Source organism: Cucurbita pepo, chromosome 1 (genome assembly GCF_057944985.1).
Source record: "Cucurbita pepo subsp. pepo isolate OVF chromosome 1, ASM5794498v1, whole genome shotgun sequence".
NCBI lineage: Eukaryota > Viridiplantae > Streptophyta > Magnoliopsida > Cucurbitales > Cucurbitaceae > Cucurbita > Cucurbita pepo.
The window spans coordinates 21,042,485-21,066,753 of record NC_141798.1 but is presented as its reverse complement, the minus strand read 5'-3'; the positions used below and the strand labels follow the sequence as shown (position 1 = coordinate 21,066,753).

Sequence of the window (24,269 nt, the reverse complement as noted above, 5' to 3'; positions counted from 1 at the left end):
ATCATTTAATTGCATTATTTATATTTGGGATGAAAATAAAATTACTTTAATTTTAACTGGGAGTATATAGAAACAAAATTTTACTATATTAAATTAATGAACTAAGTTTGCGTACACTAAGAGCATTATAGGAAGGATTGATATTTACATTTTTTGCAAACCAGAGAACTTGGATACTAAAATGTGCCTAGCAGTGAACCTTATACCAGGATTTATATCTCCCTTTGTAGTCTATGCCTTAATATGGTGGCTGGAACATGTCTGAACCTTTCATGGCTCGGCGGGTTTGCGAGGTCGGGTGGTCCAGAGGGAACTGAGAACACGGAGACGATGGAAGTACTCGCCTAAAGCGAGCAAGCCTTGTGCTGCTTGTTTGGTGGTTAGGATGTGAGACACTCTCTTCAAAGTTTGTTGCCTGAGATGGTCTGCCTGTTCAAGAAAAGAGTAACACACGCTCGGCTGACCGAGTGACGACGGTTCACGGTTCAGGACCGAAGCAAAAACTATTGTCATACACTTATCATACTCAGAAAGGCAAATCAAGTCCATTTGATGTGAGAAAATGCAGTACATTACCTGGCTTACAAAGTTCTCCAATGCTTCTAGCCTCTCCATCCCATCACCCATCTGAGAAATATAGCTTCCAAGAGGATCATTGGCAATGCTGAGGGATAGATTCTGGTGTAATTTTTCCATTCCCTGTGTGAGCGCGTCTTCAGCTTGCCGAGACGACTGATGCAACTTGTGGATATCGGCTCTTTGTTGTTCGTTTAACGGCCCGAAGTATGGCTTCAGAACCTGTCAGCATATATGGGAGGTTTTTCACCATCTAAACCAGGATCCTGATCTGTTATTTGGCTATATAATGCAAAAGGAAAGGGAGAACGTGCACATATTGGCATAGTAAAGTTCAATTTTCATTACGAAGTCGAATAAAAAGTTGTTACGTTGAGCAGCTCGGATGGGCGAAATCCCCCAATCCAGAGGAAAAAACGCTCTGCTGATGATCTCCATACTCCAGACATTAAATAGAATACATCAGCCTTTGCAACATTTGCCTTCATGCAAAACAAGTTGTGGTAATGGTTTAAGCTGCTCTCCACCAAAATTTGGAGTTCCATATCGGTTACATGAACTTGCAACGCTTTTCTCAGTTCAGTGACCTGCCTCTGTTGCTCCTCAACCCAGTGATTATACTCCATCTCAAATGCAGCAATCCCTGAAAGTTAAATAGCAGAGATCTCAGATTGGAACCAGCGCTCGAGTTTTTTTCTTCTTTATCTAGATGAACATTACAACTCAGTTACACTTCTGTTTGTGTTTAAAGAGAAACAAAACCTGCTGTTGGATTGATGAAGAAAGAAGGTACATTAAAGGTCTGATGTAACCGTCCAAGCCTACCGCTAGTAAGTATTGTCCTCTTTTGGTTTCCCTTTCGGGCTTCTTCTCAAGGTTTTTAAAACATGTCTGCTAGGGAGAGGTTTTCACACCCTTATAAGGAATGCTTAGTTCCCCTTTCAAACCGATGTGGGATCTCACAATCTACCTCCCTTCGGGGCTTAGCATCTTCGCTGGTACACCGTTCGGTGTCCACCCCCCTTTGAGATTCAGCGCTCTCACTGGCACACCGCCCGGTGTTTGGCTCTTAAACCATTTGTAACAGCCCAAGCTCACCGCTAGCAGATATTGTGTTCTTTGGACTTTTCTTTTCGGGCTTTCCCTTAAGGTTTTCAAAACGTGTTTGTTAGGGAGAGGTTTTCACACCCTTATAAGGAATGCTTAGTTCCCCTCTCCCACGGATGAGGAATCTCACATATGAGGTCACTTAGTCAAACTATAAGGAAAATAAGGAAGCACCAATTAAGGTGAAATTGTGTGGAGGTAAGACATGAAATCACAAACCTGGGTTTACCAATCCGCCGAATCCCAAGTGGCTGGTATCTACCACACAGCTTGTATGTACACCCTGCAACACAGAGATATGCTTAATTGGGTACAGGATAGAAACTGTAAAAGAAAAGATGACCTCCTTCTTACCTTCAGCTTGGTTCTTTCTAGCTCTTGCTCCAATTGAGCCAGCTTCAAACGGCTAGTTTCCAACTGCTGCACATAAACCTACAAGACAAAGTTCAATAAGTCCTCCAATCATATATCAGATATCAACAAAAACTTGTGCAAATGATCGTCTTTCAGCACCTTTTTCCTCATACGGCTTTTACGAGCTGCTTCTCGATTTTGTGCTAAACGTCTTTGAACCTGCATATGTTTATTGGATGATGTAAACAGAAGGTGAAGAAAACAAAGGAAGAAAATGAAGAGTGCACGAGAGAGAGCTGGTTCGCAGTCTATTCACCTTATCATCAATTGGTTTGTTCATTTCTTGACTGCTCTCAGGATGATCCATCGATTCAAAAGGAATTAACTCGGGCTACAAAGTCAGAAAACAAAAATTACTAGAATCCAACAAGATGATAACCTAGGAACTCAGGTTTTCTAACAAGAACAAAGATAGTGTTCTCACTTTATTGTCTACACAGTCGTCCACTTTTATAATAGGCGATAAAAGTGGACGACTGTAGGCGTTTCCCCATGAGTTGATCTGGTAAAATGGCTCATAGATACCCATATTTGAAGCATAGAGTTGAGTGGATGAAGAGCTCATACTCTGTTGACTAATCATAAGAGTAAAATGGACTGAAAAGATGGAAAAGGGAAACAATTAAGAACTGAAAAAGACAATTCAGCCATCCTTCAATTTCGAAAAAAAGGTATGCCATACAGAATAATTGATAGAATTGAAGAACTCCAACAAAAAAAAACAGGGGAGAAAACAATTGGATTTAGAGAAGTTTTATCTAAGGAACTAATACAAAATATGGATCATTCTATAGAAACTATTACATTTCTAATAGCCTGCTTTCATTCAAAAACAAAAACAACAACTGGGTCTATGAGGAGAAAAGATCAAAAGAAGCAAACATGGATGAACACAGCTTCAAAGTCCCATCCCCTTACAATTATGGAAAGAAGCTTATAGCAAGAGACTCCCACATGTACTGCCAATCAATAACATATAAACACAAGAAGATGGGCAGCAAAGCAGGGGGAAGAAAGGGATAAATTCAATTCTGAAAAGAAATATTCAAACCAGTCTTGAAGCGGTAGCCAAAGCCAGAGAAGAAGAAGAAGAAGAAAAGGAAGAACAGAGGTTTTGTTTCATGATGAAACAATTCGAGATACCTGAATCTAAGTTAAATAACAGTAGAAAATGACCACAGAGAGGTCTGAAATAGTGGGCAGATCAAACCCGGTGTGGAAACGATGCCGCCTTCAAAAGATAATAAAATAAGAAATGAAGTTCCTCGCTCATCCACTTCCCTATGAGTTGGAAAGAAACACAAAGAAATGAGAAAGCAACTCAACAATGGAAAAAAAAGGATAGAGAACCATTCACATATATATACAAGTTTATTTTTAACTTTTTCTTCATCCCGCCCACTCGGCTCCCTCTTCTCTTCCACTTTTTTCCCTTTGTTTTTTAGCGCTAAATTCTACCGTCAATCAGTTGTTAACGTCGCTATGACCTCACTTTCCACCATTGGAGGGTTAAGGTTAAGCTACCTCGCCATCACAACTAAACGGATTCTCCAAAACACAAAAACCCCCAATAATTCTACGTTATTTCTTACCCTACGCCTCTCTTTCCGTCGATCTAACGTGCATTTTCCGCCGACGTTGCCATTTCTGTCTGCCCGCCATGAATCTGCAGTCCCGAGGTTGATTTCTATGGCCGAAACTGCAAGTAACTTTTTGGAATAAACTTCTAAAGCTGCCCGGGCCCTGACCGATTCGGCCATGAAATTTGGATCGTCCTTCCCATATTCGAATCAGCATCGTCAACTCTTCTACTGAGTTCTGCGAGATCACACGAACCATCCATTCCCGCCATAGATTCGAAGCTTTGAAGCTTCAAACACAAAATCCTCAATGCCCTAATAGCCCAATAATGCTTCTGTTTTTTTATTTTTAATCAAGACAAACCCAAGAACAAAATTTCTCCAAACTTTCAAACTAACTCTTGATTTAAGCTTCTAAGCATTATATAATAAGGGGGAGTTAAGAAATATATTATATTAATAATAAGCTATTAAATAAAGTAAATTACACTTTAGGATAGTTTTAATTAAACATTTGATGAGCAAGAAAAACACTAACAATTCAGATTGAAAATAAGAGGGAAATGAAGTTTCGAATCTTTGATCAACGCTGAAAAGTAATTGATTTTCATACATTGAAACAAATGTCGAATATATTCTTTTCTGAAAAATTATAATTTGTTGTAATAATGTATATTCATAAAATAATAAATAATATAAGGTTCGTCGATTTATATATATATATATATATATATATATATATATATATATATAATAATTTTTAAATTTTATTTCTAACTACGACATGAATTTATTTATTATTTTTAAATCAAAATTACAAACATTATTAGACAAAAGAAAAATAATAGGATTTAACTTTTATCTAATATCTCGACTTATTAAATATAAAATTATATTTAAGTTCTATTATGTGTATTTAAAGTCGAAGAATTTATTAAATAACCGATTAAAAGTTTTTTTTTAACATGTTTTAAATTTTAAATTTATTTGATATATATATATAATCAATTTGAAGGAGTTTTGATTTCTTTTATTTTTTTCCTATTTGAAGCAAAATATAAAAGAATATGCTAAAATAAAAAAATAAAATTAAAAAAGCTTCTTTGTGCACTTATTGGATGGAGGAGCATTACTCCATCTATATTTGAACTGACTCGTCCACCACCATCCTATCTTTTTTTTTTTCTTTTTCTTTTTCTTTTTCCCTTCTTTTTTTCCCTTATCTCCTTCCGTCTTTATTTCTTTTCAACTGCAAATTCAATTACTAAATAATTAAAAAGGAAAAAGAAAAAGAGCCCTTTGTTCAGGTGCCATAAATGTACACAAATTCACCACTTTTTTCAAAGTAAATATGCATAATTCTTTTATATATATTTATTTATATATAAAGGCAGCTTATTCGTTAAACAATTTTTTTTCTTCAATTAGCATTATATTATAAATTTATTTTATTTTTAATTAAAATTTTTAAAAGTCAAAATATTAGTATATATTTGTAAATTTTATCTACTTAGTTTATCCCGCTATATCATACTAATTAAATCAAATCTCATCCGATAAATATTCATTCATCACTAATATTAATAGTATACTATGTTTGTTTTTCTGGACATTAACGACTTTACTATAAATAAAAAATGTATAATTTTAATCTGCTAGAAATTATATATATATATATTTTTAAATTTTCGCTTTCGAAATAGTCTAATCAGTATTTTGTCTATAATAATAATATTTGAACGTATTTAATTTTATTCCAATTAAAATATATTTAAAGTGATTGAGCATTTAATTGGTAAAATAGAGATTGTGAAGTAAATAAATGAGTTAGTGAAAAGGGAAAAAAAAAGGAGAAAAAAAAGAAAAGAAAGGAAACAAGCTTCTTTTGCCTTTTATTTTCTTTTTGCGATATTTGTCATTTTCTTACGTCAATTAATAAATAATAATGCTTACAATGCAATGTCCAACACACTATCTCCTTTATAAAACACTTTCGATTTTATTATTAAATAGCTTAATAACTAACTCGCTTTAATCCCTCGCCTTTTATCTCTCTCTTGCCTCTCTTTTTTTATTTACATTTACATTTTCACCTTTTTTTTATATAGGAAAAAAACTAACGTGTACGGCTTTTGCCTTTTGACGTACGCATAAGCTTGCATTGTAATTTTTTTAAAAAAATACATAATAATTGATTTTTTATGGGATAAGAAAAATGCTATTTATAAATTATAATTTACAAAAATTTATAATATATTAAATTAATGACAAAATTTTAATTTATGCGAACTGAATCTTTATAATATACATTGTGACACGTTACAGGATTAAATTATTAGTTTGGAGAGCATAGAAGGGAAAAGTGTATTATATTCTTTACTATATATATTGGTGTTATGAACACTTGCATTATTAAACCAAGAAAACCCTACAGAATCTATCCCTCTCTCTCCTAATTTACAAACAGAATCTTTTCATATCCTTCATTGAATATAGAATATGGCACAGCTGACCCTGAATTTCACAAAATATCGTCACTTAATTAAATAATTATTAAATTCTTTGGGTCCCCTTTTTTAATTTTTTTTTTCACGTGAAATTAATAGATTAATTTATACAAAAATAATACCAATCCGAATAAAAACCTACATTATTTAGATTCTCAATATCTATTAAATTTATATTCTAAAACGGTTAATATAATTCTTTTACTCGTGGTAGATTTTTTTTTACTTATTTGAGAATAGTTACTTATGAATAATTTACCTATAACTGAGAAAAAAATTAATAAATTAGTGTGAATTATTAAATAATTAGAGACAGACAAAGAATTTAATCATTTATGTTATAATGGGATGTTCTGCTTCCTTAATTCTATACTTTTGTTGTTGGTTCTCTTAAATTCCTTGTATTAATAATAAAATAATTTATGCAATCATCCGTAATAAGATAGATGGTGCATTAACTAATTAATTAATAGTTAAAGGGAATGTTAAAATGCAGTCTATTATTGGAATGTAGTATTTGGTGGTGCAAGACAAGGAAACACTCTCAACCGTTGGAATTGCTTTCTCTTTTTTTTTTTTTCCCCCTTTTTTTTTAAATTATTTCTTCCTAATTTCTGTTGTCTCCACGTGGTCTCTATTAAGTGAAAAGTTTTTTTTTTCTTACCAAAAAAAAAAAAAAAAAGAAAAAAAAACCCATTTAGATTCTTAACTAAGGAAGAGCCTAATAATTGAGTAACCTAGAGGCATATGTTTTGTGTTTTTTATTTTTATTATTTATTTTTATAATTAAAATAAACCAAAATAATCTGAGAAAAAAAACGTTAATAGTTAATTTTAAATTATTAATATATATACACACTTTTCGCGTCTTTAAATACTTTTATTTTTTATTTTTTAAAATAATTTCGGAGAAAAAGAGGAGTCCTAATAAATCCATTGAATAAATATTTTAATTGAAGATATAATGTTTTTGTTAATTGAGATATTATAGTAATTGATATAAATGCATAAACTTGTAATACCATGTTATGTGCAAAGCATGTGGTATATTTTTAATATTTTAAATGATTTTTTTAAAAATAAAAACATTTGTTTTTGGATGGACAAGCACATCAATCACTTCCAACGACTATGGGCTACGCTCCATTACTTGAAACGAAAATATGGGCCTTCTCCGGCCCAAATGTTTGGAGTTTCTATTGGGCTTCACTTCAATCTCAAGGCCCACTTGTTTCTTATAATGGGCCGTCTCAGCTTCTATCATAGTCTAGAACTTGTGCTATAAACGCCGCACAGCTTTAAAAACAAATTTCCTCCACGGAAGCCTCATTTTCTCACTTTCCCGCTATTTTATCGCTCGTTTTCTTTCGCTGAGATTTTGCTGCTGCACTTCAGGTATGGAAGAGATGATTCTAGGTTCTTTCTATGTTCTTCTTCTTGTTTTTCCTTTTTCTGTTTCTTAGTAATTAGTTTTTTCAGACATGGATGAGATCAATGATGATTTCGATTTTGTCCGAGTGTTCGTTTTCTTCTTGTTTCTATGTTTCTCTCTTTGCAGGATGAGTTTTACTTGCTTGACTGTTTTATTTTACGATCTCATGGTTGCTTCGACTGGATTGCGAACAGATCTTACGGTGTAGGTTGTTTTCGTGTTCTCTTTGTTTGCAGGTTCTTTGGCCGTACAACAATGGAGACCGAAACTTCTTTCTTTCATCAGCGCTTGCCGCTAACGTGCGCCGGAGGCATTTTAGCCTCGCTGCTTGCTTAATCTTATGACCATGGCCGAGTTGCTTGCTTAATCTCATGTGAAGCTACCGCTCTTTGTTCTTTCAACTTCGTTGACAATCGTGTTTGGTACAGTGATTCTGTTTCCATAAATTTTCTTTTAATTCTGTTGTTATGATTTTTTTTTTATTATTATTTTTTTTTTTGCTTTCAAAATGTTAGAAACCTAAAATGATTTTAAATCACAATAATTCCTTGTGTTTTTTACTTGTTGAATTGTTTTTACAATAGGAAAAACGACATGTCGTGATTATTTTAATTATTATAATGCAAATGATTAGAAACTGAAATCATATCTCGTTTTCTTTAAATTCTAGTTTCTTCTACCCTGTCATTTCATGAAAGATGAGATGAGATTCAACATTCACCAGGTTTTTTGTCATAAAAAATTTAGATTATTTTTTTCTTTTCTTAAATGCTTTTGCAAACGTTTTTCTTTTCTCCATCTTCCTTTTCATCCTTCTTCACTTTCCCGCTCGTTTTCTTTCAGCCCTTCCTCAGAACTTCTCGCCCCGATCGCTGAGCTTTTGCTGCTGCACTTCAGGTATGGAAGAGATGATTCTAGGTTCTCTCTATGTTATTCTTCTTGTTCTTGTTCTTTTTTTTTTTTTTTCTGTCTTACTAGCTAGGTTGTCGGATCTGGAAGAAGAGGTGAATGACGATTCTAGGTTTTCGATTTTTCCTGAGTGTTCGTTTCCTTCTTGTTTCTTTGTTTTTCTCTTTGGAGAATGAGTTTTACGAGCTTGACCGTTTACTTTTTCGATCTCATGGTTACTTCGACTTGATTGCGAACAGATCGAACTGTGTAGGTTATTTTCGTGTCTCTTTGTATGCAGGTTCTTCGGAACGTCCAAAATGGAAACCGAAGCTTCTTCTGTTCATCAGCGCTCGTTGCATTTCAGGTGAAGCTAACACTCTTTGTTTTCGTGTCCATGGCCGAGTCGCTTGCTTCATCTCAGGTGAACCGTTCTTTCCTCTTTCTACTTCTTTAGGGATCATGTTTTTCACAGTGATTCTGTTTCCATAAAATTTCTTCTAATTCTTTTATGGACTTTCGAATTTAAAAAAAAAAAAACGTTGGAACCTAAAATGATTTTGAATCATAGTAACTCCTTTTGTCTTTTACATGTTGAATTGTTTTTATAATATGTAAAACGACATCTCGTGATTATTTTGTATTTTATAATGCTAATGATTGCAGTCGGAAATCATTTCTTGTCTTATTTAAATTCTAGTTTCTTCGATCCTGTCGTTTCACGAAAGATTGGATTCAACATTTACCAGATTTCCTTTTTGTCATCTGATATTTAGATTTTTTTTTTCATTTTTTAAATGCGTTTGCAAACGTTTTTCTTTCTTTCTAAATCTGAAAAGCTTTAAATTTATATATTATCTTATTTTTGGCTACTCATTTTGTGTCATTTTTCAATTGTCTATACAATAGGAGAAATAAATTATTATGTTTTTTTTTTTTTTTAAGTTGAATCATGCCAAAAATTCTTTATAAATTTAGCAACGTAAGAGTAAATAGTTCTAAATCTAACCTATTAATTGAAATGACGTTAAAATTATTTTTATGTAATTTTGTAATACTAAATATTTTTTACTGCATTTTAGGTAGCAATCGCCGGTAAAGTGTAGTAAGTTTTATTTATTAAACAAACATATCTACTTAATCAAATTAAAATATGAAGTATTTTCAACTAAGTTATTAAGTTCTATATATATATTGTATTGTATGGTTATTTTATCATAATTTTGATATAATATATATATAGTATTGTTATTTTGTCATTTAATGACGTATAAAGATGGGTAGGTCTTGATTGATAAAAAAAAAGTTAATCCTAAAAGATTACATTGATTTTTTAAATTAATAAAATTGATAAGTATCACAAACATTATAATATCTCTAACCTGCTGATCCCTCATTTATATATAACACATTATAGTTCTTGAATACAGTACTTTTTTAGAACCTATGTGAAACTTTTTTATAGATTTATTATCACAATGCATTCCTTTTTAATAACAACTTAAGTGAATCTAGGCATTACGTGAATCCCAATGTCATTTATATGCAACCTAATCAATAAATTCTAGTTAGTTAGCTTTCAACTTAAAACTAAAATGAGAATCTTTTGAATCTGTTCAATCATAATAGGAGCACACAAATTATCCTTGGAATATATATTGATTTTATTAAACGATCTTGATATTAGTGATGGTGTTGCTGTTTTTTTCTTTTTTTTTTTTCAATCTATAATTTGTGACTCAACACTTCATCCCTTTGCCAATCGAATCGCAAATAGGCATAATGCGCCGTTTCTGGAGTTTTATTTGTTTCTTACTTAATTTTTGTCAATTTCTTTTTTTTTTTTTTTTTTTTTTGTTCTTATCAAGAATTCAAAATTGGAATTTGAATTTTGGCCTTGTTTTTGTTTTTCTTCATTTTTTTTTTTCTCGGCTTACTTTTCACTTTTACTTTTACTGATTAATCCCGACATATTTTGTCTTTACTCATATACTTTTTTAGTAGATCATATTTTTAATAATGAAGATTAATCTCATGTTCCACCATATTTTGTCTTCACTCATATAGATCATATTTTTAATAATGAAGATTAATCTCATCTTCTACCATATTTTGTCTTCACTCATATACTCTTTTAGTAGATCATTTAACATAAAATTACTTCAAGCCAAACATTTAATTTTGACTAATTCAATTTGGGTTTAATATGTTTAGACCATTTTCTTCTTTTTTTTTTCAAGATTACTTTTAGCTCGTTTAAAATTTTAGAGTCAAGTTTAAAGTTTAAATTATTTATGTATATAGTTGGTTTAAAACTTTTGAGTTGTTTGCTTATCTAGTTTAAATTATCAAGAGTAAATTTGAATTATTTAATGTAAAATTAGGGAGTTTAAATTATTAAGAGTAAGTTTAAATTATTTTATGTAAAATTAGTTTGAGCTAGGTTAAATGATTAGGAGTAGGTTTAAATTATTTTATACAAAACTAGGTGAGTCAATTTACATAGTTCTAATTTATGATGATTGAATTCCTCATGTAGAATTAAATTTTAGAGGATAGTTTTAAATATCGTTAGCATCAAAAGGAGTTGTAGTAGCTTCAGCTTAGGCTAACCAAGTAAGTGGTACTTAACGCTAGCATCAAGAAGTTGTAGTAGCTTCGGCCTAGACCAACCAAGTGGCTTTACTATCGGTATGGTTAGAAATTGATGTATGATGACATGTGTCACACTAGCATCAAAGAGTTTTAGTAGCTTCGACTTAGGCCAACCAAGTTTCGGTATGGTTACAAATTGATGTTGCATGATGACATGTGCCCCATGATTATGAAATGTTTAGGAAATGATGAATACGATACGATATAACTGATATGTTTATGAAATGATATGACTATGATAGGTTTATGAAAATGATATGACTATGATAGGTTTATGAAAATGATATGACTATGATATGTTTATGAAATGATGTAATTATGAAATGTCCATGAAATGATATGACTGTGATATGTTTATGAAATAATATGACTGTGATATGTTTATGAAAATGATATAATTGTGATATGTTTATGAAAATGATACGACTGTGATATGTTTATGAAAATGATATGACTATGATATAATTATGAAATGTCCATAAAATAATATGACTATAATATGTTTATGAAATAATATGACTATAATATGTTTATGAAATAATATGACTATTATATGTTTATGAAATGATATGACTATTATATGTTTATGAAATGATATAATTATAAAATGTCTATGAAATGATATGACTATGATATGTTTATGAAATAATGACTGTAATATGCTTATGAAATGATGCCTATGATATGTTTTTATAAAATTATATGATTATGATATGATTATGAAATTATATGATTATGATATGATTATGAAAGGTTAGAATAATGATATGTTTGTGATATGATATATTAATGTTATAATGTGACGTGTTGATAATACGATATATATTATGGTGTAATACGTTTGGCGATATAATACATGTTGTGACGTGTTTTATGATATGCTATTTGCATAATATGATATGATATGTCAGACTGTAATATGCTGCTTATGAAATGATGACTATGATATGTTTTTATAAAATTATATGATTATGATATGATTATGAAATTATATGATTATGATATGCTTATGAAAGGTTAGAATAATGATATGTTTGTGATATGATATATTAATGTTATAATGTGACGTGTTGATAATACGATATATATTATGGTGTAATACGTTTGACGATATAACACATGTTGTGACGTGTTTTATGATATGCTATTTGCATAATATGATATGATATGTCAAAAGGTATGCATGATATGACATAAGATCATGTATGATATGAATGATACAATATTCAACTCCAATACATGTCTCAAAGGATATATTGTAAAATGACATGCTATGAGGAGAACATTAGAGGTTTTACCTGATAATGAATGAAAATGTTGAGACCTCATGCATCGAAAAATATCCTTTTTTACGATGATACAGATGCATACATTACTACAAAAGAAAAATGGTAAAAGATGATATCACCAAAGGAGGAAGAGATGATGGCAATGATGACCACCGTGGTGGAAGTGAGAACAGTGGCGATGGTGGTGGTGATAAAGATAAGGATGATGGTGGGAGTGATAAGAAGGATGAAGATAATAAAGATTATAAGTAATCGTGGAAGAAGATGGAGAGGAAGACACCTTTGAAGGACTGGAAGAAGAATAAACCTCTGCCCTTCCACTACCAAAAAAGACAGAAGTAAAAGAGTGATCAAGAAAATATGCTAATTTATCGAATAGTTGTTATCAATTAGTGTTTGTGTTCAGTAAAATCTAGTTATTAAGTGGAGGTACGATTCAAACCAATAAAATCATGAAAACATACGGGATGAGCAAATTTAAAGATTACTACAGATATTTGAAAGACGTCCCCACAGCCCCTCCATGTGCACCCATTTTAAAAACAAATAAAAAAAAAAGATCCGAAAATACTATTGGCTAATATGATGGAATAATAAAAGTTATCCTAAACCTAAACATGTTGAGGGATGTACACCTTTTGGAAGTCTTCATATTTACAGGTCGAAAGCTGATTGTGTATTGAGTAGTTCCAAATCCCCTTCTATTTCTCATGCTATCTCCATATACCTGATGTGATACAAAATATTACATGGACCATAAAGAGTTAAAGAAATAATAAAACAAAGGGCTTAGTGCTCCCAGCCTTGGACCTAATGCAAAAATACCATCTATTCCTTTTCCCTGTCTTTCTGTTTCACTTTGTTTTCTTTGTTGCAAAAGTGTTGATATTTTGAGATTTATTGTAAGTACAATGACAAAAATTTAAATATTTAGAAGTACATAAACTAAAATTGAATATTTGAAAGCATCTAAACTAAAATTAGGTCAGACTTAAAGTACAAAAACCAAACTGGTATTTTGATCTCAAAAGTGCAACATCAAGCAACATCGTATTTTGTATCCACGTTGAACTGCAAGGCTACTATAAACAAGACAATTCATATGGGTATTTTTCAAATCATAATCCAAAAAATAGAAACAGCATTGGACTAAGAAATTTGGAGCATGCTCATGAGAAAAACAAACAGCTTGAGATGGAGTTAAATTGGGTGTTTCTATTTAAATGAGTTGTAATAGCATCACTTACTGGTGGCAACTTTTAAAAATTAGAAAACAGTCTTAGTTTAGTTACCATTAAATTACTGTTTGGTGGCATCGGTGATCATTGCTCGAGTCCAATGCTCAATATTTTCAGATTGAGATGGTGGTGGAGGAAGCGTTGGATGCTCTACGAAGTCCCATTCCTCAATGGTGCAATCATTCTTTCCAGCATCAGAAAACTCGGTGGCATAAAGATAACTTGGAAGATTACTCTCACAATTGGTTTTCTGCATTAAGACACAAAAATTGAAATAACAAAACCAAGTCCTTCATACAGATATGAAAAAAAAAATAGTAGAATCGCTTGTTAAATACGTGCAGCATAGATAGTCCCCAGAGAACGAAAAATAAAGGGAAAGCAAAACCACTTTTTCAATTTATCCAGGTAATCTTCCCACTTCTACTTTGTATTATCAACTTTCTTTTTTATTTTTTTTCCAAAAAAGAAATTATTATAGGGAAAGCAAAACCATTTCATTGAACACATGGAATTACAAAGTACTTTTAGTTGGAAGTCGAATAATAAATATAGAATAGCTAACGAAAGCATATGAAGAGAGGGAACTCCAAGATGAAGCCACCAAACCTTTACAGTCCCAAATGTCTTATCTTACCACGACCTCTTAGCACGTAAATTTTTTCTGTTTCCCACCAGATCATCTAAAGAAGGGTCCTATTCTTTAAAGAATATTAACCTGCCTATTCCTATCAAGCGAACCCATCACCATTCTTTCCTTGCTTAACTTTTCCTCTGTTCATTACTTTTCTTCCAACCTCCCCCAATCCCCTTGCATTGATTCAAACTAATGTATCAACAATGCTACAAAAGGAAGAAAAAAAAAAAAAAAAAAAAAATCGGAGTTGCACTTCACCTACACTAAGGGTGTAAAATTTTCCTTGGATCTTTTACCCTTGTGCTTGTCTAAGGGTGCAAACTTTTCCACCAAGTTTGTTCATTCACTCTATTTTTTATTCATGGGTTTCGTTGATTTTGCATTTGGGAAAAGAATAAAGGAACAGAAATAAGGGTATGAATAACCAAGGATGACGAGACAAAGTAGATGACACAACAATATAGAAGAAATAACAATGAAGTCTTGGAGTGCGGGATAATTTTGTTATGCAACTCCAGTTAATCTGAGAAAGCTTTATTACCCTTTAACATGATGGATCAATTATGATGGTAACTAACAAAATTCAAAGAAAAATCAAATGGGTCATCTAAAAAGTAGGGAGACAATAATGGTAGTTTTCCATTTATTTAAAATTCCATAAATTCTTTAATAACAGATGGGGAAAAACCCAATAACTTATTGATGCAAGCAACACACTAAAACAACGTCAAGTTAAAAATTCATACCATTATTTGTGAATGTGCACTCTCGAACAGCATGCTGGATGAAATCGAATTAACAGTCCATGCAGACTTGTTCAGTTTCTGAACGTGCTTAGGGGGCCTTGAGTTTAGAAGATATAACCATGCGTATCAGTCAGGGTAAGCTGTGTGGCTAAAAATAATTATCTACATGACAACATTTTTCCATTTCTTGTTTAATAAACAGAACATGGTGAAGCAAGTTCAAATACCAGCAAGAACCTTAAAAGTGAAAAAGGGGACGGAAATACCTGGAAGAAGCCATTTTGAGGGAAAAAACAGAACGCACTTCCTTGGATGAAGAAAGAGTAGCCAATAATTTAGCAAATGCTTCAAAAGTAGAAGCTTCAGAAGGAACATCTAAAGAGAGAGAGTTATAGCAGTATGAGGTGACACATGCTACACTTTTCTTGAGGAGGGCAATCCCCTTCTGCAAATTCTTGTGCGTTTCTATAGAATGTGGAGGAGCGGACGGATAACTGAAGCTACTACTTTCTAGTGAACTTAAATGTGATTTCCTCTCCGATTCCAAGGAAGCAACACCGAAGCTGCTAGAGCATTTATCAGACCATGAATTTTCCCCACTTGTTGAACTATAGGTTTGACGTGGTATAAAAAGTGGATACTCATTGCTGTAAAATTCATCACCTTCAATCAAAAAGTTAAGAAATAAGATTTGGTGATCAGGTTGCAAATTCAACCAACTTACCTTCGGGAAGATGGACGAGCTTTCCAATATGAATCCCTTTGCCATATGCGTGAACAAGAACCCTGCAATATTAAGCATGGGTGAATGAAAACAAAAGGAGATGTGTCACAACTAACATACAAGAATGAAAACCAGAATATGATTAATTTAAATTTGAATGACATATAGATGAAACCATTTCTTCTCGTATAATGTAAGTTTACTAAACCCGTTATAGCTCCAGACACATAAAGAAGAGTTTTGTAGCCATCACTATCAGTTATCCTTACCCACAACTCCTATGTTCAATAAAACCATCATCAAAATTATCAATAAAAGTTTACCAACCTTAACCAACCCATGATTAAAAACACAAAGAAGTTGCAAAATAATTTCAGTGACTTTTGATAAGCCACAACTTTTTTTTTTTTTTTTTTTTTTGTCAAATATTTTGATAGAGCCATCATAGAGAGAAATCCAGCAAGATGTACGTACTGCAAAACCTGAGTGGTGAAGTGCAGGAGCAGCCAGATATTGAACGACAAGATTTAGAAGTTGCACCATGTATCTGCCAGTTAAGCCAAAGAGACTTCAATTAGATGGAAAAAAACATTCAATTATAATTGAAGGCAGAAAGAAGCCCTTAACAGTTGAGTGTTAGGACTTCAGAAGATGAGACAGCAAACCCCAATAGTAAGAATATAAGGTAGCATAATTATATTAAAACCTGTGTAGCAACGTAGAGATAAAACCATAACTATGCACAAGTTAACCGTGTGGCAACATAGAGATAAAACCATAAATATGCACAAGCCAACCATCATACAGAGAAGAAGTTACCCCAAAGAAACTGAAAGCTCGTGTGGCTCAACAGAATGCGGATCCAGTCCTCTTGGTAAGCTCACATAACAGATTTGGTCAAATTGCTCGCTTGGTCCCTCTTTGTTCTCTCCATGAACTAAAACCTATGATAATAGATTGAATGTAGACAAATTTGGGAGAACACCAAAGCATTCATCAGCAAACAAAAATTATTCTTGTCCTGATGAAAATATTTCTTAAATTAATGGACTGAGAAACTAAAAAAATGAATATTTTTTAGTTTGATCATGCATACTACTGCCCAAAATTTTTACCCCAATCTATTTTGTAATTTTATCAATAAATAGATGTGACTGATAATTATAAGGTCTTAGGCCATGGCTTAAACTAACTAAATTTCTAGCTTTAAATATGTGGCAGAGGGCTAAAGGAGACTATTATTTCATATGCAAGCAGAATATTTCAATCCCTTGTTATGCAGATCTTAGGAATTGTAGTTTTTCCTATAAGAATCCTCTCAGATTCCTTCGAAATGAAGCACTGCATTAATTCAAGGAATGGTGTATTAACATTTTCAACTCTACATACTCATAATAGAGGAAAAGTTAAACTTCCAAGGTGAAAAGAAAAGAAAAGCAGAAAAATTCGAGTATGCAGACCTGATAATTTCTGAATAATTTCAAAAATATTTCTTTTGATATTGAAATAATATATTAAAATATTTGGATAATTAGGTTTCTTTCGTACAACATATGATCGAGTTACAGAAAAAAGATGGTTCATTAGGAACCAACAGCAGTAGGTAGCATGTAATAAGCACTCAGAAATTGTACTTGCTGATAAGAGCGTACCCGACGTTGTGGATACAATTTGCACATTTGTTTTACAACCAAGGATTGTTTGTGAAGGCGTTCAGAGGTAATTGCCATCTGTCTCCATAAAACACTTTTGCATTAAGCATTAAGTCGTGCAAAAGAGGTCCAACTAAAGAATGAAAAGTACTTGGACAACATTGATCTCCAGTATAAAAGCATGGTTGAATGTGAAAAAAAACATAACACCGTGTTATGTACCAAGTATAGTTTCATAAGGTCATTTGTCATGTAGGCCTACATTTATATACGTTCAAACATGCATTTTTTTTTTTTAACCTAAACAGTTCGTGCAGACAAAGTGGCACATGTACACAAGTATATTATGCAAATATATATGAAAAGAATCAGCCAGCAAAAAACAGGCTGAAAAAGGATGTCCATATAAAAAAGGGAATATAGGTTATACATGTCCCAGATTCTTGGTGCTAATAAGGTCGGGATAGGCTTTCTCCAGTTGTTCAACTCGTTGTTTTTCCAACTGCAACAGAAATTCCAGAAAGAACCATGCTTATGGGATATTTAAATCGAAGGGAGAAAGGAAATACAACTAGTGTGAACTGAAAATAAATAAACGGAGTACCACAGAACGAGCTGATTCAAGCATCGCATATTTCAATTTGAGATCATAGGACGTCAACTCAATCTCCGTCTTTCCTGTGTTCATAAAATAATTTATTGGATTTGATAAGCACTTGCTCATTACATAATTTGGCAAACATCTGAGTGACTACGTTGCTTTTAAAAAGTTCTTATGGAAGTTCAGAAACCTTGCTCGAGTTTTTCTCTACTGCGCCGGAGTTTCTCCCTTAACCTAGTAAGTTTCTCATTCCGAGTAACTCTCCAATTTAATTGATCGTCTGCCTTCCCCTGAGAACAATAGTTCATATTAAATTTCTCGACAAAAGCAATTTGCTCCACAAGTACATTGTATAGATAAATAATACTATTCACTACAACAGCACAGAACCAGCAATAATCGAACAACATGAAGCCGAAGTAAATTCAAATGATCAAAATGCTTTGTAAAATAGGTGAAATAACAAAATAATTATTCGGTAAACAAAGGCATCGGTAATCTCGTCTTCAGTTTACAGCAATCGCAACTTCACCAAGGTGCTTTCGTCGGTTATTTGGCACATCAGTTTCAGAAAACAAATTTACGATAGTTGAACCTCAAACAAGAAGAAAAACAAAGAGAGCGACAAACAAGCAAGAACGGCATCAAACCTTTGCCACAAGTACGTCGCTCAACCTCGAATACAACAAATCGCGCCGAGCTTTCAATAGTTTTAACGCAGAGTTGTAGTCATTCAATCTGCCGGAAAATCGAAACCGAAAAGATGAATACAGAAAACGTCTCTTCCAGTCAAGCAGGGAGCTTAATTACAGTCTCAAAGAACGTCCGTACCTGTGATTGACGCAAACGGTGCAAATGGAAGCCTGACTAGAATTCTCACAGATAGCGCAATTGCAGAATTTCCGATTCATCGTCGATCAGTTGTAATCATGCTATTGAACCGGATGATGATCCTCCAGGTTTGGGAACGATAATTTCAAATTTGAAAGGAGAAGTCAAGCCAGAAGGAGGGAAGCTTAAACCGCGGGAGATGATCGTCTGGAAACTGGAATGTAGCTTCGAATACATAAATAATGGGTTAGATTAGAGGTTTTCCCCGCGGGTTTCCTTTTTTCTTTTTCTTTTTTTAATATTTTTTTTAATGTTATATTTCAAAGAAATAACATTTTCACCAATTTAATTATGCCAGGAGGTTAGCAAGATTATCTATTTAATTATTACATATATATATATATATATATATATATATATTTTAATCCTAACTTTATCGTAATTGTGTCGTGCAAGCTTTTAATTGACGAGGTCGTCCATCAAAATATTAAGTAATAAATATAATCCTACAAGTTCAAAGAAACACCCATATAATTCAATCTAAATAATTTCAGTTGCCATTTTAATTATTTTTACAAAATATCAAAATTAATTTTGATAAATATCTAAGAAAAACAGAGTTAGGCCTTCGGATCCACATTTATTTTAAATCCTAATATATTAATAAAATATAAAAGGAATTGAATCTTTTGAGTAACAATCACGAGATCATTTTTTTTTTTAATTATATAGATTAAGATGTCAAAGATTAAAAAAAATAAATAAATAAACAAATACCAAAGGTTTTATCTTTCATCAATTTTGAATATATAGTTTTGGAAATTATAAGAGATAATCCCAAAGAAAAGAAATGGTCGATAGAATTTAATTACGAATCTTTTACTCTTTGCTCAATTATAATTGGTTCTTGATATAATAGTCAATATAGCAACATTAATTCATAAAAACTCGGGCCCAATATGTTTCAATTAGATCTTTAATTTTCACTTATTTTAGTTTAGTTCTATATAAAATCAAAGTCAATCCATAAATTGATTTATAAATCATTAAAAATTATAGGTTTAATCTCTTAAATTTTTTAATTTTTTAAAATTCACAAATTTATTACAAAATTTAAGGTTATAAGTTTTCATTACACAGAAAATTTAAGATCAATAAAATAATTTTTTAAAAATTTCAAAATTTGCAGAATCTGATAGACATAAATTTACCTCACATAAATTTTTTTTCAACGAGATGTTTCAATTCCTCAAGTTTTACGATGACCTGTGAGTTCATAAGGTCTCTGGCTTCCTTTATGAGGGTGCCTTCCCGGCTGAAATGATAAGCATCCAGCACTGTCTTCATCCACGCGTGAAGCTTCTCTGGAGTCCTAAAAGTGTTTTAAGAAAAAAAAAGAAAAAAAAAAAAAAAAAACAATGGCAGGGAGTGTTAAATCACTGATAATAAATTTAAACTACATTTAGCACTTTTGTCACGTTCAAAATCAAATGGTTGGAACGCCTCCGTAGCCAACGAACTCAATGAATTACTTACAAACAAATCGTTTTCACTAAAATCACTGTTTTAATAGATAAGAAACTTTGAGTACAATAGATAAGAAAATAGCACTGTAAGGGTTGGAACATGGAAGCTTTGAACCCCCTAATCTGCTATCATATTGGGTTTACGCTCATAGATTATGGCATGCTAAATATTTCAATATATTCTTAACAATGAGGTGAGAAAGCATACGTGTATAAGCAGTCCACATCTTGTCCTTGAACTTCTTCGCCAGGGGTAAATGCATCCTTCAGGGCACTTAGCTTCTCCTCAGGATCCTCGATTGTAAGAAGATGCTTCAGAATCCTGATTTCTGTTGGCACTAATCTTTGAAGGTTACCGCTTGCAGTCACGTACAAGTGGTATAGTATGTCTTTCACCTGCGCCAATAAAAGTAACACCAACTCTTTCACCATTGAAAAGTAAATATGAACGACAGTCCATCGATTAAACGTGCCCTCATTTGCTAAATGCTCATATGACACGACTCATGGGACCATATTGGTATTTTTCTCTCTTTGGTGTCTTAAGCTATCGTCGTTTCATTCAAACAGAAAACACTATTTGAAAGCGTTATCGGTAGTTTCAGCAATTACGAACTTTGCAGTCATTGGAATTTCTGAAATGGTTGGAAAATAAGACCATGAAACCACATTTTTGCATCAAAGGCAAACAGCAACGGTAGCAAATGCATTACCTCGTCTTTCATCATGTTCGATTCCTTTGCAGCAGACCAAGCTTTTGTAATCATCAATACTAATGCAGAATCAAGCTGGTTTTTCTCCGCCAGACTGTCTATCTTTCTGCAAGCGGTATCTAAATTTGGAGAATTGATGATATCCTGGAATTTCAACTCTGCGGCATCTAGTGCTTCGATGTTTTCAGTTGCGGCATCATATGCTTGTACAGCAGCCAGGCAGGAGTTCCCAAGCTTCGCCAGAGCTTATCAATTGAAATATAAGCGAAAAAATATCACTTCAAGCATATCAATACCATATATTATAGGAAAAAAGAACGCATTTTGCAAACGAAAGAAGATGACATTCAAAAACTTAAAAATAAAGAGAAGATTCCAATAATTTTTTTAGGGAGAGGAACTAATTATAAATGTATAAAAACCTTAAACAATCAAGCTACGCTTAGGTTGCGGATCATTCCCTGAATTAGGCTTCCCCCAACCACTTAGGCAGCTATTTATTCACTACTATCAACAAGAAAAGTTCATAAGTATTTTGCAGACTAAAAAGTACGCAGTAATACCATCTTGCTCAGTCGGATCATCATAATAAGATTCAGTCACTGTGTGAAGATGAACAAAGAATTCTTTTGTAAAATCTTTACGACGCCTCGAAATAATTTCACCAAGTTCTGATGGTGCTGCTCCTCTGAGCACCTCAAGAAGTTCGTTGTGTCTCTGCACATCTTCATCAATCTGTGAAAATTTTTAAAGGGGAAAAAAAACATGATAAACAACTCACATACTGCAACTATGAGATCATAAAATAATCACGTACGAAACACTTCATTTTGATTATTCCCTGAGGAACACATCCTTTGTGGCTCTACACAAATAGAACTGAGGATTGACCTTGTTGGCATACGAAATGTTAGCTTACATACACTTTTTCTTATTTGCGGATTTTTTTTTACCCTTTTTCTAAGATCCCGAGACTGACCTCTTTCAGCTTTCTTCCTAGCCGGAGTAGCTTATGCTGCATCCCAGGATCATCCTCAGAGGCAGCTCGATCTCGGCACCTTCTAAAGAAATGGGGTCGGATACTGTCCCATTCCTTGCTGAAAGCAATTAACCGTCTCCAATCTGTTGGAGTTGGCTTGTCGACCAGAAAGACGTCAATGAGCTTGTCACACACTTTGGTCATTTTATGCTGATCCAAGCATTCCACGCCATCTTTTGCATTTGGAACATTTCCCACTGGTCCATTGCGAGTTGGAGTTGGATTCGAAGAATCAATAGTTTCTGGACTGCAATCACTAGGTACTGCACTCTCTCCTCTGACAACGGCAGAACAGGATGATTTCATCAGTCTAACTCGAGAAACCAATGAGCGGAACTCTGGTATTCAACAAAATTATTAATATTTCACTCTATGTTGATAAAAAAAACGTTGTTACAATTTAAACTAGCAAGAAATAAATTATTAATACTTCACCCGATCATATTTTCTAAGACAAGATAAACTAGCAAAGTAACAAATTACTACAATTTTAAACAATTCATACTACCTTCGCATTCACTTTGTGACTGCCAAGTCAATATGAAGCTTGATAAGATGTTGGTACACGAACTATGAGGAATCAATAATTTGAACAGATATTCGACATCTAAACCAATGCACAGCTACACACGCACGAGACAGACAAAACAAAATTTAAGGCCAAATTTCCAAATCCAATTTTGTGTTCGAGAAAATCTGAGAACAATTTTCTAAGTCGTGAATAATTCAACAATATAATGAACAAAGATAGCAATCTCATGGTCTTATCTTCGCAACTCGTCGGAAACTTTAACAAAGTTCAGAGTTCGTTACCTCTGGTGCTAGAACCCATAGAAAAATTTCGAGCTGGAATTCTTGAAAGCGAGGACGAAGAGGGAGAGCAGGCGACGGCAGCGGAGGCGTCTCCATGAGCAAGAATTCTATCTCTGATAGGGAAAGAGAATGATGTGTGGAGAAATGCGCAATGGAGCTCCATCATCGAATGTGGAAGCAGAAGCTAGAACTGAACCAAACACACACGACACACCTTCGCTTCCTCTCTGGCCCCGCATGGGATTTTCTTAGGGTTTAAAAGGCCAAATTGCCCGACTTGGTTAGAAATTATATATATATATATATATATATATATATATTGTTTATATATATAGAACAAAATATTAATCTTAATGCCTAATATTTAAATAATTCTTTAAAATTTTAAAATATTTTATTTAATATGTATATATTTAACAAATTAGATCATAGTTTTGATATTTGTATTTGTTAAATTTTTAAGAGATTATATTTTTTAATTTTATATTTAATAAGTTCATAAATTTTTATATTTGATTTAAACAAATTTAAAATTAATTTATCCATTCCATATAAATTTGAATTTTATATAACCCTACAAAAATTATTTTATATCAGTGAAAAATGTAACATTTTTGCTATTATTTAGTTTGTAATCTTTTTCTTATAATTGAGGGGTTTTTTTTCTTCGAAAATCAATACCACGTTATTTTGGGAGAAATTTTTTATTTATTCGAAATGATTTATTAAAATCCATTTCATAGTGTCATGTTAAAATTTCATTTTAAACTCAGTTTTTATATGATAATAATTAATTTTAAAATATTAACAGTAGGTTTTATATTAATTAAAATATAAAAAAAATGATTTTAACTATTTTAAAGTTATTCTCAAACATGACGACTAATTTAGTTAATGAAATGCTTTTATATTTTATTTAAGGAATATTATTAAGGAAAAGTAGAATTCTAGTTAGATTGATTACACAATAAATTAGATCCAAATATTAAACTATGGCTAAAGTTGGGAGACAATTTTAATTTGCTAGTTTTTAACTAATTTAAATGCTTATTTCTTTAAAATATAGCTTACGTGATACCAAATTTATTTTAATGTTTCTTCCTCTTTGGAGTTGGTATAAATATTTTAAAGTTAATTATGGAGGCAAACTTACACTTTAGCGCTAATTGCAACCTACCCTCTCAGGTTGGTTACATGGTCCATCAATATTAAAATCTTTATTTTGTATTTTTATCCATTTATAATATAGCACTCAATAAGATGACTAAAGTTAGATAAAAATATCACATATATATATAACT

At 32.4% G+C, this 24,269-nt stretch overlaps 3 protein-coding genes and 1 long non-coding RNA gene across 13 annotated transcripts; 1 reads left to right on the top strand and 3 right to left on the bottom strand.

Moving 5' to 3' along the window:
* Nucleotides 1-69: 69 nt before the first annotated feature.
* Nucleotides 70-3,436, bottom strand: LOC111779987 (transcription factor TGA7). 4 transcript variants are annotated; one of them, XM_023660213.2, is made up of 9 exons: nt 3,241-3,433; nt 2,522-2,694; nt 2,354-2,428; nt 2,197-2,256; nt 2,038-2,115; nt 1,903-1,966; nt 948-1,219; nt 577-798; nt 70-459 (listed from the first exon to the last, which is right to left on the bottom strand). In XM_023660213.2, exons 2-9 carry the CDS (start codon nt 2,678-2,680, stop codon nt 271-273), a joined length of 1,119 nt encoding a protein of 372 aa, XP_023515981.1. In that variant the 5' UTR covers nt 2,681-2,694; nt 3,241-3,433; the 3' UTR covers nt 70-270. The 4 variants fall into 4 exon arrangements, with proteins under 4 accessions (XP_023515981.1, XP_023515996.1, XP_086979918.1 ...); XM_023660228.2 differs by lacking the exon at nt 3,241-3,433 and adding an exon at nt 3,149-3,233; XM_087123792.1 differs by lacking the exon at nt 3,241-3,433 and adding an exon at nt 3,016-3,130.
* A 4,039-nt stretch (nt 3,437-7,475) lies between these two features.
* Nucleotides 7,476-9,180, top strand: LOC111782709 (uncharacterized). The gene is made up of 5 exons (XR_015411704.1): nt 7,476-7,579; nt 7,853-8,038; nt 8,287-8,340; nt 8,460-8,513; nt 8,806-9,180. It is a non-coding gene; the product is annotated as an uncharacterized LOC111782709 (long non-coding RNA).
* A 3,219-nt stretch (nt 9,181-12,399) lies between these two features.
* Nucleotides 12,400-19,018, bottom strand: LOC111782150 (uncharacterized). 5 transcript variants are annotated; one of them, XR_015422272.1, is made up of 13 exons: nt 18,878-19,018; nt 18,697-18,784; nt 18,237-18,336; nt 18,050-18,123; nt 17,876-17,947; nt 17,446-17,523; nt 16,613-16,737; nt 16,276-16,340; nt 15,336-15,855; nt 15,070-15,166; nt 13,741-13,936; nt 13,084-13,175; nt 12,400-12,768 (listed from the first exon to the last, which is right to left on the bottom strand). XR_015422272.1 is itself a non-coding variant. In XM_087126395.1 (13 exons), the coding sequence occupies exons 1-12, from the start codon at nt 18,955-18,957 to the stop codon at nt 13,748-13,750; spliced, it is 1,419 nt and encodes a 472-aa protein (XP_086982521.1). In that variant the 5' UTR covers nt 18,958-19,018; the 3' UTR covers nt 13,001-13,175; nt 13,741-13,747. The 5 variants fall into 5 exon arrangements, 3 of the variants coding, with proteins under 3 accessions (XP_086982521.1, XP_086982520.1, XP_086982526.1); XM_087126395.1 differs by lacking the exon at nt 12,400-12,768 and having other exon boundaries at nt 13,001-13,175; nt 15,336-15,716; nt 15,794-15,855; nt 16,268-16,340; XM_087126394.1 differs by lacking the exon at nt 12,400-12,768 and having other exon boundaries at nt 13,001-13,175.
* Nucleotides 18,958-23,234, bottom strand: LOC111782496 (uncharacterized protein At4g37920). 3 transcript variants are annotated; one of them, XM_087126408.1, is made up of 7 exons: nt 22,969-23,234; nt 22,096-22,493; nt 21,680-21,851; nt 21,117-21,361; nt 20,612-20,799; nt 20,089-20,249; nt 18,958-19,091 (listed from the first exon to the last, which is right to left on the bottom strand). In XM_087126408.1, the coding sequence occupies exons 1-6, from the start codon at nt 23,132-23,134 to the stop codon at nt 20,090-20,092; spliced, it is 1,329 nt and encodes a 442-aa protein (XP_086982534.1). In that variant the 5' UTR covers nt 23,135-23,234; the 3' UTR covers nt 18,958-19,091; nt 20,089. The 3 variants fall into 3 exon arrangements, with proteins under 3 accessions (XP_086982534.1, XP_086982531.1, XP_023519057.1); XM_087126405.1 differs by having other exon boundaries at nt 18,965-19,102; XM_023663289.2 differs by lacking the exon at nt 18,958-19,091 and having other exon boundaries at nt 20,035-20,249.
* Nucleotides 23,235-24,269: the final 1,035 nt, after the last annotated feature.